This window comes from Aulostomus chinensis, chromosome 23, assembly GCF_037954235.1.
Source record: "Aulostomus chinensis isolate RoL2024-O1b breed Wild chromosome 23, RoL_Achi_v1.0, whole genome shotgun sequence".
NCBI classification, from domain to species: Eukaryota; Metazoa; Chordata; class Actinopteri; order Syngnathiformes; family Aulostomidae; genus Aulostomus; species Aulostomus chinensis.
In genome coordinates this window covers 6,439,091-6,451,902 of record NC_141342.1, presented here as the reverse complement: position 1 = coordinate 6,451,902, position 12,812 = coordinate 6,439,091, and the positions used below count along the sequence as shown (strand labels likewise).

Below are 12,812 nucleotides of genomic sequence, written 5' to 3'. Positions count from 1 at the left end.
AGCTGGTATCAGCAAACCCAACAGGCCTGGAGCCCTAAAGCCTAGGGTCTCATCTTCTACTGCCCATTAGCTGTTGGCCCGGGGAGATTTGTGGACCTGATGCTGGGTCATGGTGGGGCTCAAAGACCAAGAGCTGAGTGTTAAGGGTAGCACGCTTGTATTAGTTTGGAAGCATCTGAGGTTAGCTTACCCTGAGCAAGCGCAACCCCTATATGTGTTGGCCCTGCCATGGACTGGTGACCCGTCCAGGGTGAACCCCGCCTCTCACCTGAAGGCTGCTGGGATAGGCTCCACCCCCCACCACCCTTAACAGGATAAGAGGAAGAACATCGATGGATGGATGGATGGATATTGATCATCCAGAAGATAGAGACCCATGCTAGTTAGCTTAGCACGATGAATGGTAGTGGATGGGAAGTGTTAGCATCCCTAAGATGACATCGAATACTCTTTTCTCCAAAAATAAGTAGGGCGCCCAACATTTTTCATGAAATTATTTGAATCAGATCCATAAAGTAGCCGTGAGTGAAACTTCTGGCTTCAGGGATTCAACTCAGACTGACCAATAAGATGTTGGATGACTGGGAGCCACTGAGGTGCTACTTCTAACAGTACACGGTAATAGCACTACCAGCAAGAGCACTCGGTGTATTAAGGAACTGCTCAGAGTCGGGTGGTGCTAATGGCTGCTGTGTTCGTCCCTACGCTCACAGACTAAAGTCAGGACGAAGCACAACAGACTTTAGCGCTGCATGTGCTAGCTGGCTCACCTCCAGAGCTCCTTTTATTTGGTTAAGCTGAGCTGGGACCTGGGGCAGAGGAATGTGAATGGAGGTTTAAAAAGCAGCTAATGTATAGCAGACACACACACACACACACACACACACACACACACACACACACACACACACACACACACGTATACAGCCCCGTGTTTTTCTTTGTTTGAGGAGGAGAACATGATCTCAGGTGCACATGGGAGTCAATAAATGTGAGAAGAAGTGAAAGCCACTTACTTTCCAACTTCATCGACAACGGGCGCTGGACACAGCAAGAACGTGTTCTCCACACCGGCCGGCTTTTCATCTGGAGGGAAATCACACGATGATTAATATTGTTCTGCTCAAGCCCACCTCAGTCTGACCTCTGACTGCTGGGATAAACGTTGACAGAAATACAGACGGCGACAAAACATCTTGACTACACACGCTCATCGCATAGCGACGTAGGTCTTCTGGTCCCTGCACTGACACAGGGTACTGTGACCTCAGGTAGAGTCCAGGTGGGTTCTCTCTGACAGAGTCCACTTACTGACTGTGATGGTGTCGTTGATTTTGAAGCTGCAGAGCACCTGGTTGATGTTCCTGGCGTGGAGAAAACCGTTTCCTCTCACCACCACCTGGAAGGACTCTGGATACACAACACACATTTTTTTTTTAACCTTTCAGGCATTGCCAAGAAAAATGATATTCGAGACTGAATTCTACATCCAGTTAATTTCTGTGCCATACGTCCGTGAGGCGTAACTGAACCCTGAAGTGTTTCCAGCAGCAGTTTGGTGTGTTTGCTCAGGGGAGATCACCAAACACAGTGAACGTGAGACGTTGAGTCTGTAATCATGGAGAAGTGCTGACGTCCCTCGGGGCAACTAGCTTAGATGCTAACTAGGGGCTATTAGCTCAGATGCTAAGTAGGGGCTATTAGCTCAGACGCTAACTAGGGGCTACCAGATACAGACTCTAACTAGGGGCTACGAGCCACAGACTCTTACTAGGGGCTACTAGCTCAGACGCTAACTAGGGGCTACTAGCTACGGACGCTAACTAGGGGCTACTAGCTACAGATGCTAAAACTAAAACCTGATGGAGGCTGACAACCGATGCAACGCTCACATAACGAAGTCAAATCAGTTTCAGGAACCACTGTTTATTCAGTGTTGGTTCATTGGCGTACTGGACGCTGCCCAATACAACCAGTCTGATCTGCTGCCACTGGGTGGCTCCACTGGGGGGGGGGGGGTCAAGGGTGACCTCAGTGGTGGTAAGGAGGACGGGGCAAATGTTACTTCATCATGTTTCATGTTATAAAGATTTGGAGGAAAGAAGATTATTTTTGGCTGCCATCTCTAATCTGACCTCAGCCACTCCTGGTACCAGGATGCTCGCACGTGTCGAGTCATCGGTGAATCCACTTCAGGGTGTTTTCACTCCTGCAATTCTGAACCAAGACTCATAGTTTCATTGCATTTGAGTCAGTTAGTTGTGGCTTTGCATTGGGATGACTGGGATTACTGGGACAACCCAGTGGTCTTTCTACTCTGCCTACGAGTGGAACAGGTTCATCTGCAGTTCGACTGTTGTCGTCTTCACTGAGTGACTCGGCCCGTCTGAGGTGTCCACAGTGGAACCCTGCAAACACTTGTTTCCACAGATCAAAGAGAACACAGCCAGGTTCCCTTTTATCTGTGGAAACCTCCTGGAGGCTGGAGAAGTTTGGTCCGTGTGTGTGTGTGTGTGTGTGTGTATGAGTGTTTGTGTATGAGTGTGTGTGTGTATGAGTGTGTGTATGAGTGTTTGTGTTTGTGTATGTGTGTGTATGAGTGCTTGTGTATGAGTGTGTGTATGTGTATGAGTGTGTGTGTGTATGAGTGTGTGTATGAGTGTTTGTTTGTGTATGTGTGTGTATGAGTGCTTGTGTATGAGTGTGTGTGTATGTGTATGAGTGTGTGTGTATGAGTGTGTGTGTATGAGTGTTTGTGTATGAGTTTGTGTGTGTGTGTGTATGAGTGTTTGTGTATGAGTGTGTGTGTATGAGTGTGTGTATGAGTGTTTGTGTTTGTGTATGTGTGTGTATGAGTGCTTGTGTATGAGTGTGTGTGTATGTGTATGAGTGTTTGTGTATGAGTGTGTGTGTGTATGAGTGTGTGTATGAGTGTTTGTTTGTGTATGTGTGTATGAGTGCTTGTGTATGAGTGTGTGTGTATGAGTGTTTGTGTATGAGTTTGTGTGTGTGTGTATGAGTGTTTGTGTATGAGTTTGTGTGTGTGTGTGAGTGTTTGTGTATGAGTTTGTGTGTATGTGTATGAGTGTGTGTGTATGAGTGTGAGTGTGTGTGTATGAGTGTTTGTGTATGAGTTTGTGTGTATGTGTATGAGTGTATGAGTGTGAGTGTGTGTATGAGTGTTTGTGTATGAGTTTGTGTGTATGTGTATGAGTGTGTGTGTATGAGTGTGAGTGTGTGTGTATGAGTGTTTGTGTATGAGTTTGTGTGTGTGTGTATGAGTGCTTGTGTATGAGTGTGTGTGTATGTGTATGAGTGTTTGTGTATGAGTGTGTGTGTGTATGAGTGTGTGTATGAGTGTTTGTTTGTGTATGAGTTTGTGTGTGTGTGTGTGTGTGTGTGTGTGTGTGTGAGTCCCCACCTCCTGCACACACACTGGAGGGCTCAGCTGCCAAAATCTCAATACAGGATTTCTTGATGATCTGCAAGCCAAGTCAGTTTTATTTGTTTGGCACCAAACCACAACAGAAGTCATGAACTGTACAAGCAGAGCAGGTCCAGCACCTCCGCGCCAGCCTCTGCGGACAAGACGACCGCGCTGGCTCCTCAACTAGGGCAACTGGGAAGGACACAGCAGCAGTGGCGAGCGTGATGCAGCCACCGGTGCTGCCGCTGCGTCCTTCCTTGTTGCCCTTATGAATGCTTTTCTGCACAGAAGAGTTTATTTACCGAGTCGATGACTCCTCTGAGGGCGTGGAAGCCCCCCAGGACAGGAAACACGTGCTCGATTGTGTCTGCAATAGTGGCCAGCTGGAGGAGAGACATCAGGTTACTGTGGGGGCTTTACTGGGAAATCAGACAGAACCGAGCCGGTACCGAGCTGTTTGATTGCAGGTGAAATGCACTTGTATGATACATGTTAGTGCCGGACACAAAGCTTGGCGTGAATATTCTTACACATTTTCTCCCTAACACAAGTTTTTCATTATGAATATAAAACTTTTGTTTGCGAGTCTTGTAGGCGGGAATTGTGCTGAGGACCCGTCTCTATTGGCCAGGCTCAGAGTGACAGTGAGACAACAAGCTGTTCGTGCTGCCGTCGTCCTCACGGACGTTCTTATTCTTCAACTGTGTCTTGGTCTCCCGCCAGCAGCAACATGTCCGACACCAGCTGGTCCCGACTTCCTCCAAACCTCCTTGCTTTGGCCCGTGGACGACACTTCTTCTTCTTCTAACCTTTTTGTTACAGCCATGTTGCCTCCATCGCCGTCTTCTGACACAGAGCTTATTTTTTACAAATATACATTTATGTCTCCCGTGACATTTCAGGCAACACAATAGCCGAGTATTGCTGCAGTCGCAGGTGCGTCTCTGGTCAGGCTCGGGTTTGGAATCAGTCTGATTGGGGTTCAGGACAATTGTGAAATTGGACATTGTGGGTTTTCCCAACTGCAGCCAAGCATCTGAAAACACTTGAGCTAGATGACGTTACCAGTCCGTTGATGTGGCCTGTCTGGATTCTTCGGCCCGTGCGGCACGTTAAATCTATTCTGAGAGTCCGTTTTCTATTTCAGGCCACACTTGGATGGAACGTGCATTTATTGGCATACCTGTGTCTCATTGAAGTCTTTGACACCGACGCAGTACACGATTGCGCCCAGAGACCTGGCTTTCTCTGCCTGTTGGAACAGACAGGGAATAAAGTCATGACTTCCAGAGCAGAGCAGTCAGGCACAGGGGGGTTGGGGCGGGGGCTGCTACCTCTTCTTGTGCAGTTATAAGTTGATGCTCCTGCAGCTCTCCATCAGTCAGTGCAATAATCACACTGGCGGTTCCTAGAAAGTATAAAGAGCCTGGTTAACACCTCACCATGAAGAAACGCTCATGAGAGTGAGAGCCATGTGGTGCTTACCAAAGTTCTCCTGAAGTATCTGCTCATTGGCCTTCAAAAAAAAGACAGTTTCTCAGTCAGCTCCAGGAGAACCTGAATAAAGCGCTCTAAGTCCTGAGGTGTGTCTGTTCTAGAGTGTGTGGGCTCACCCTGTGCAGTCCCAGGTGCATGAATGTGTCCCCACCTGGAATCTCCCGCTTCAGAGCATTCAGCCCTTTTCTGATTTCCACCCTGTAAAGACGAGACATTGTAAGCTTTTCTTGGAGCTGCTGTTTTGTCTTCGTCATCTCTGCCAAACTAATCTAATCTTGGTTTGTCGTTGGGGTCGCTTCCAACCTCTCTGCTGACATGCGGTTTCTGTTTGTTTCCATATCTGAATGAGGGGCATCATCAAACCCTGTGCGCCTGCTAGCATATCGCTAGCAGCGGGTAATATTCTGAGCAGAGCTTCCTGACAGCATAATCAGCTATGAGGAACATGTGGAGCTGGAGTTCACGAAGACACAGAACTTTCTGAATGAGGCTGACTTTCGTCATTTGGGAGAGCATCTGCTTTCACTCTGCCGGGAGGTCCTGAGGATGCAGCTGATCGTTTCTCTTGCGTGAGAACACTCAGCACTGCAATGACATCTTATTCTGTTGCACTGTAGTGGGTTCTGAGTCACAATCAAACAACAAACAATTCCAACTTGCCTGTTCTCTGTTAGCTTCATGATGGTGGACGCTCTGGAGGAGAATGTGATAAAGGACATCCTCAGCATGGGACTGGAACAGACAAATGGAGAGGAGCTCGTCAACACACCCAACACTAAACAGTCCGACCAGCCACCATGTTGGGTTTGTGAGACTGCAGAGTGCCAAAGACTGACAGGAGCCACAACAAAATATACACCACAAAGCTGATTCACTCAGCCACATCTCATGGAAGGAACCCGTTGGCTGTTTGTGGAAGGAGCCATGGAGATGAACACTTTCTGCTGGACAACAAACGTACCTCATCCCTGACATGCAAACATCCTGTTGGACTACAAGAACACCTCATCCCTGACATGCTAACTTCCTGATGGACTACAAGAACACCTCATCCCTGACATGCTAACTTCCTGATGGACTACAAGAACACCTCATCCCTGACATGCTAACGTCCTGTTGGACTACAAGAACACCTCATCCCTGACATGCTAACTCTCTGTTGGACTACAAGAACACCTCATCCCTGACATGCTAACATCCTGTTGGACTACAAGAACATCTCATTCCTGACATGCTAACGTCCTGTTGGACTACAAGAACATCTCATCCCTGACATGCTAACTTCCTGTTGGACTACAAGAACATCTCATCCCTGACATGCAAACTTCCTGTTGGACTACAAGAACACCTCATCCCTGACATGCTAACGTCCTGATGGACAACAAGAACACCTCATCCCTGACATGCTAACTTCGTTTTAGACGACAAAAATATTTCATCGCTAACATGCTAACTACCTTTAAAGTATTAAAACCACAAGCTTTGTCACATCTGGTGTGTCAAAGCTTGTTGGTTGATTTAATGATTTAGAGAGTAATACCGGCATGTAAACGCGTGCGCCCGTGTGTGTGTGTGTGTGTGTGTGTGTGTGTGTGTGTGTGTGTGTGTGTGTGTGTGTGTGTGTGAGCTGTATCAGATTTGACCCTGTGAGGAGGGTCAGCTCAGCCACAAAGCTCCAAGGGTTGTTTTGCCTTCCAGTGGTTTGGATGTAACAAAGCACTCATGCTTAAGGGAAGACATGGCCCTTTTCTGCAAACTCACAGTTCTTGTACTGCGTTGTGTCCCGCAGGATATTGTTTATATTCAACCCAGATGGCAGCTTCATCTTTAACTCCTTTGCACCCCAAGTCCACACAGGGAACAAACGTCCAAATCCATCTGGATCCGCCTTAAGTGTTGCTAAATTCTGCATGCAAACTGATGACTGGACCCATCAAACAAGGGTTCTGCTGGATTCCTTTTCACAGTGACATGCATAATCACTACGTTTTCATCACTGCTGCATGACATCATCACTGTGACTCAGTCACAACACCAAACCAGCCTCACACAAGTCTGAACCAGCGTGTGACCTGCATCTATCTCTGCCCTGCTGCTGGGCTCCCTGCTGGAGGGGCTGCAGATCTTCACTGTGGGGGTCCAGGAAGACAAGAGGCTACAAGCTGGTGTCGTGTGGACACACATACAGTTATACACCCCCAAATGTGACACTCCATCTCAGTGTGTGGGAAAACCCGCTGGTAGTGATATTAGTAATAGTAGTAGTCGTAGTAGTAGTAGTCTTAGCTATGGGTACATGTAGTGTAGTGTCTCTTACCTTTTAAATTTCTCAGCTAAATTCTCCACAAAGTAGTAGATTTCATCCCAGTGATTCTTCACACTGCCGGACCTGCAGAAGGCAGAAACACTCAGATCCATCATCCTTCTCTCCCTGCTGAGCGTAACGACAGGTACAGACGATGCGAGCAGGAAGTAGCAAATGGCTCATTCATGTGCAGCAGGAAGACCTCAACACCCACACATCCGTTTGCTCCTTCTGTCAGACCCCCGTCCTCAATCAGACCCCTCATTCAAGGCGGATCAAACGCTGACATGTTACAGGTTGTTTACACTGGCTTTTCTCTTCCTGTTTGGTGACTCATCCTGCCCCCCCCCCCCCCCCCCAGCTCCATCCATTAGAGGCACCCCAGGGAGATGAAAGCACCAAAGGACTCTAGTGTATCATTAAGCTCCCTCACGTATCCTGAAGGCTGAGGAACAGGTCCTGGTCCCCGCAGGGGGCTGCCGTGGACCTGGACTGCTACACAAAAAAAGGCTTAGATGTGTGTGTGTGTGTGTGTGTGTGTGTGTGTACTTGGTTTTTGTTATCTTGTGGAGACCTTTTCTGGGATAAACACTAACGTTGTCAGGACCCCTAGTCCACATGGGGACCAAAGACCTGGTCCTGATGCGGCAGAACTTAATTCATGAACACCTGGTCAAAGTTAGAGTGAAGGTAGAACCTGCAGTCAGCTTGAGGTTGAGGTGAGGCACCAATTGGTTAGGATTAGGATTAGGGTTTGGGTTAGGATATTCACATGAATGGAAGTCAATGGAATGTCCTAATATGGATAGCTACGCAAACGTGTGTGTGTTTGTGCATGTGCATGTGTGTGTGTGTGGCTTCAGCACACCAACTGTCTGGATGACACACTCTATTGTCTTTCCAGATAGTATATCGTGAGACTGATACCCTTTCACACTGAAAAACACGCGTCAACGCCGGTTTTTGGACCCTCGTTTGCTCAGCATCAGGGTTCATTCAAGCTTCCAGCAGACACGGGTCTGAGCTCCCGCTGTGAGGCTGCGTGCCTGTGTTTTTCTCTCTCCATGTCATCACACTGACAACGTCATCATGACACATAAAAGTGCACCAGAACACTGAGAGGTAAACAAACGACAACGTGGACGTCGCCGAGTCGAACCTTAGCGTTGTCGTTGCGTGCATTGCTATGTTGTCTCTTTTCCAAAGCAGACAAACTCGGCACAGACTGGAAAATGTCCGAGCGCCAATGCAGCGAAGGAAGATGGAGTTTTTGGCTCGTCTGGAAGGGAGCCGAAGAAGCTACAGGTGAAGCCTGACAGGCGGCACAGTGACGAAATCAGGATGTGACAGGAAGGTCGCCTGAAACCTGAGAGGACGCGGGTTGCCTTTTTCACACTGCAGGTCGCTTGGAGGGTTGGTGGACACGGGTTGAAATGCAGAGTCGACCCTTTCACACTGGCCAAAAACCCGCATTGACCCGCGTTTTTTGTCCAGTGTGAAAGGGGCTTAAGGGTTGCTCCACCAGTGGTTGACGGAACGTAGAACAAGGAAGGAACAGAGAACTGATCTGACAGCTGTCACACTGGAGGCTTGTTAAGAGGAGGAACCCATGAGGAACATTAACAGAGACCCTGTGAGTGCTGCTGGCTGGCGGAACCACGTCTGAGGAGTCTGTAATTATGCAAAATTCTAACTCAAAAATGTGTTGTTGCTTTTTTCTTCATTTATCGCTTCACGCTCGACCGCAAGAGTGAAACCAGCGACACATTTTACAACTTGTTCGTATGTTTCACATTCAGAAATGATTTCGAGCAGGGCTGCAAAATTAAGCTCAAAACGACTGACTGCGATTTCCAAACCACAAGAACGCACATTCTGAGTTGAGGACTGATTGTGTCCAAACACCGTTTTAGTTCAATATAGCAGTCACCAACACACAGCAGCTCTGGCACAGCTGGACTGAACCAACTTCCTCCAACATACACAACTTTAAACACACAAATATCAAACACGAGAGGTTGTGACAGAACCGAGACGTGACCCTGATTTAGTTAATGAAGAACAATTGTGGTTCTGGGTTCCGAGCTTGAACCCTGATTGTGGGTCGCCTTGGTGACAGCAGCAGCTGCAGGGCGAAAACTTCAAGTGGAAATGAACTGTAATGTTATTTGTCTGCAACTGAGTGTCACTGAGGTTCTACCCCCTGCTGCTCTTGTTTGGCAGAGGAGGGGCAAGTCTTTGGCCAGGCAGGGGGCGGACTGGGAGCCAGGGAATACCGAGGATTTTCCCATCATGCCTCAGTCGTTCAAGGTTTGCTCTCCTGCCAAACCAGACACTGGATATGGACGATCGTCTGAACAAAGCAAGAGGAAATGTTTTGAGCTCTGCTCACATTAAAGCAGCAAGCCAGAGGGCCCCCCCCCCCCGAGACGAACTCAAGATCAAGACAATGCGAGATGATGTCACCGAACACGTGTGAAATCGCTTCTTGCTTTGCAGAGATCAGTAACGGCTGATTCAGACGCGTCACATGACAGCTGGAGGTTACTGACGTCAGGTCCTGCATTAATAGATAAATTACAACCTGCGCAGCCGTGACGGTCCTGCTTTAGTGCCTAAACCGAACCAGACCTGAACCGCACCGACGCACCGGAACACACGACCCCCAACGGTGAACGTTCACGCCACCGTCTGGGTGAATTCTCCACTCGGATTGGCTGCTCTACTACATAGTTAAGCCCACATTATTGCACTGGCTGTGTGTAACCATAGCAACAGGGAAGCAGTCTTATCTCTTGACAGCTGACTGCAACAAGTTAACAAGGTCGAAGTAGGAAAATGGCCTCAACATTCTTTTAATGTGTCTGGAGGAGCCAGTCACACCCTAAACCGTTACCATGGCAACAGAATTGAAAAAAGGAGAATTTGTTACCAAAATGCATCAAAATAATATAAATGTGTTGTCTTATTCTGTTGGACATAAGAATGAAGTGTGTCATCCTCAGACTTCATCACCAAACTAACAGGTGACGGATAGATGATGAAACAGATGACATCACTGGTAGCGGAGGATCAGGTTTGCTTTCCCTCCCAGGCCACCCAGGCTGGAACCAGGATCTGTTATGAAGAACAGACCAGCGCCAGCAGCTCGACATTCTACGTGAGCTTCTCCTGTTGTGACGACTTGTCCCACCACATCAAGGCTTGGCGCTCCTGTTAGCCTGACAGAGCAAAGAGCGAGCAAGACCTCACCAACGCACCAGAACCACAACGATGTCGAGGTGGAGGATCAGAGGTGCTGAGACTGTGCATGTGCAGAAATCCATCCCTCGGGATCCTGCGTGACAGCCTCCGATCCACAGGAACAGCAGGAGAGGTTCTGCTGCAGATTGTTCCATGACAGCAACATCAGAGGGAAAGAAGAGCACCGTTCCACTTCCTCCTGCAGCAAATCGTCATTTAATCGATGTCCTTCTGATTATTTATCCAACACCAGAGGGAATCTGAGGGCTCCCCCTTTGGTTTTCAGCTGCTTATCTTTGTTTCTGAACCTGGACGGTTCTTGTTTGTCTTGGAGCAGTTCTATTGTCTGAGGTAGCTGCAGTCATGGGACTGAGGCCTAGCTTGCAGTTTCGCTCACCTGTCCAAACAGCACTGGGAGAGGAAGCGGCCGTTTCACTCTGTGACTTCTGAGAGTTATTTGATTTGGATCACTTCCCTCCCTCAGGTTTGATCTAATTTTAGTGGTCTGAGTTCTGAGGCCTGAGGTCTGAGAGGTTCGAATGTGCAGACAAAGTGATTGAGCCCAACTGCAGAGGTTGGAGTTATGTCATAGCAAATCCTCTGAGCTGAGGGACGGCGAGGGAGGCGAGGAGCGTGTGTCTGGTTGTCAGCCAGCTCAGAGGAGGAGAAACAACAAACAGACAAAGACAGAGAAATGAAAAACAAATCCAGATCCGTCTCGTGTGCTGATCCCATGGGGGCGGGCGCTGCTGATGTCATGCAACGGACAAACAAACGGAACTGGAGGCCACTCGGGGGCGTATCCCCCCGCCAAGGTCAACTCAGCCATGTAAAAAAACGACTTTTTTCACAAATCTGCCCCACAATTAACTTTGGCACACACACACACACACACACACACACACACACACACACACACACACACACACACACACACACACACGCACGCACTTCCTTATACAGCTCCACCGTGTGACGACGACTCCAGGACGAGTCAGAACAGGGAACACCACACAGCTTCATCAGATCCACATTTGGTGTGTGACCCTGAAGGCTCAGAACGGTTCAGCCCGGAAGGACGAAGATAAATGTGAGAAATGTGTTGGCTGTAAAATATGGAAATGATTTGCTGAAAACTGCGAGGCTGCTAAGTCTCTTCGTCAGAACATCAGAACATTAAAACCGCTGATGAAACCGCGCAAAAGTGCTGATCTCAGCCAGTGTCTATGGGACACGTCGCTCATCACCGTGGAAACACATCAACACTGCCGGCACCAGAGACGTGTAGAGGGAGAAGTGTTGACACGTCAAACATATCAGTGACCTTCATAAATGACAAAATGAGTTTGTGAGCTGAATTCAGGACTCCAGTCTGAAGGGAATGAGATGAATTCTGTCTCAAGAGCCAAAACTGGAGGACAAAGAAGAGCAAAAATGCATTTCTAATTCAGAATAAAAGCCTGGGTGGAGCTGTGAAGCTGTGTTTTTGCCACTGAAGGACAAAAAGATGAAGTCGAGTTTCTGCGGCTGCAGGTCAAGCTTCAGAGGAACATCCTGGCAGGAGCCACCTCGGAAAAACCTCCAGACCAACGCGGAAAACTCACTTCATCCTGGGAATGAGAATCTTTAATTCCTTCAAAATCACAGCCACTTTTGTGCGGTAGATTATGATATTAAACATTCCCAGTGCAGCTTTGAGAGCAGGATACTTGAGTTTTCGCTGGACTGACTGTACTGTTGCACCTTGTTGTTCAGTTCTAATGGTTCTAGTGGGAACTTTTTTGTCTGTAAACCTCCAGGTGACGTTCCTGGACCCTCCAGGTATCAGTGACCCTCTGAAACACACCTGAGAACAGTCAGGATCTCTTCCAGCAGCTTCGCTCCCCGACATTATTTTGATATTTCCAATTATCTGCAGGCACCAACGGAGGTGGTGCACGTCTTTGCTGCTCACTGGTGTTTAACAGATCGTCAAGACTTGATAGACGCCCCCTGCAGGCCCCCAAGACCTGAAGCACAAAACCAAGCTCTCTTAATGGTGTTTTTCTGCTGACTGGGTGAGATGGCAAAAGCCAGATCTGCAGAGAGTGAGTCAGATGGAGTGAGAGAGAGTTCAGCTGGAGGAGGAGAGGGAGGAGGACCACAGAGAGAAATCAGCAACAACAAGAGAGAAACGCTGACTGGAAGTGAGCGGTGAGTGGAGCGCTAGCATAGCAGCTGCTAACAGACCGGCCATCATCAATCAATCAATCAATCAATCAATCAATCAATCAATCAATCAATCAATCAATCAATCAATCTATCTATCTATCTATCTATCTATCTCTCTATCTATCTGTC

At 48.1% G+C, this 12,812-nt stretch overlaps 1 protein-coding gene across 1 annotated transcript in view; it reads right to left on the bottom strand.

Annotated features, from left to right (window-relative positions):
* The window catches only part of antxr1c (ANTXR cell adhesion molecule 1c), a 40,733-nt gene that overhangs the window by 17,145 nt on the left and 10,776 nt on the right, over positions 1–12,812 (bottom strand). Inside the window, exons 2-11 of the mRNA XM_086194951.1 lie at positions 7,242–7,313; positions 5,585–5,656; positions 5,041–5,122; positions 4,913–4,943; positions 4,762–4,835; positions 4,611–4,679; positions 3,730–3,810; positions 3,422–3,482; positions 1,312–1,410; positions 1,017–1,086 (exon numbers count right to left, since the gene is read on the bottom strand). Coding sequence (XP_086051077.1) covers positions 1,017–1,086; positions 1,312–1,410; positions 3,422–3,482; positions 3,730–3,810; positions 4,611–4,679; positions 4,762–4,835; positions 4,913–4,943; positions 5,041–5,122; positions 5,585–5,656; positions 7,242–7,313 — 711 coding nt within the window. The remainder of the gene's footprint in view (positions 1–1,016; positions 1,087–1,311; positions 1,411–3,421; positions 3,483–3,729; positions 3,811–4,610; positions 4,680–4,761; positions 4,836–4,912; positions 4,944–5,040; positions 5,123–5,584; positions 5,657–7,241; positions 7,314–12,812) is intronic.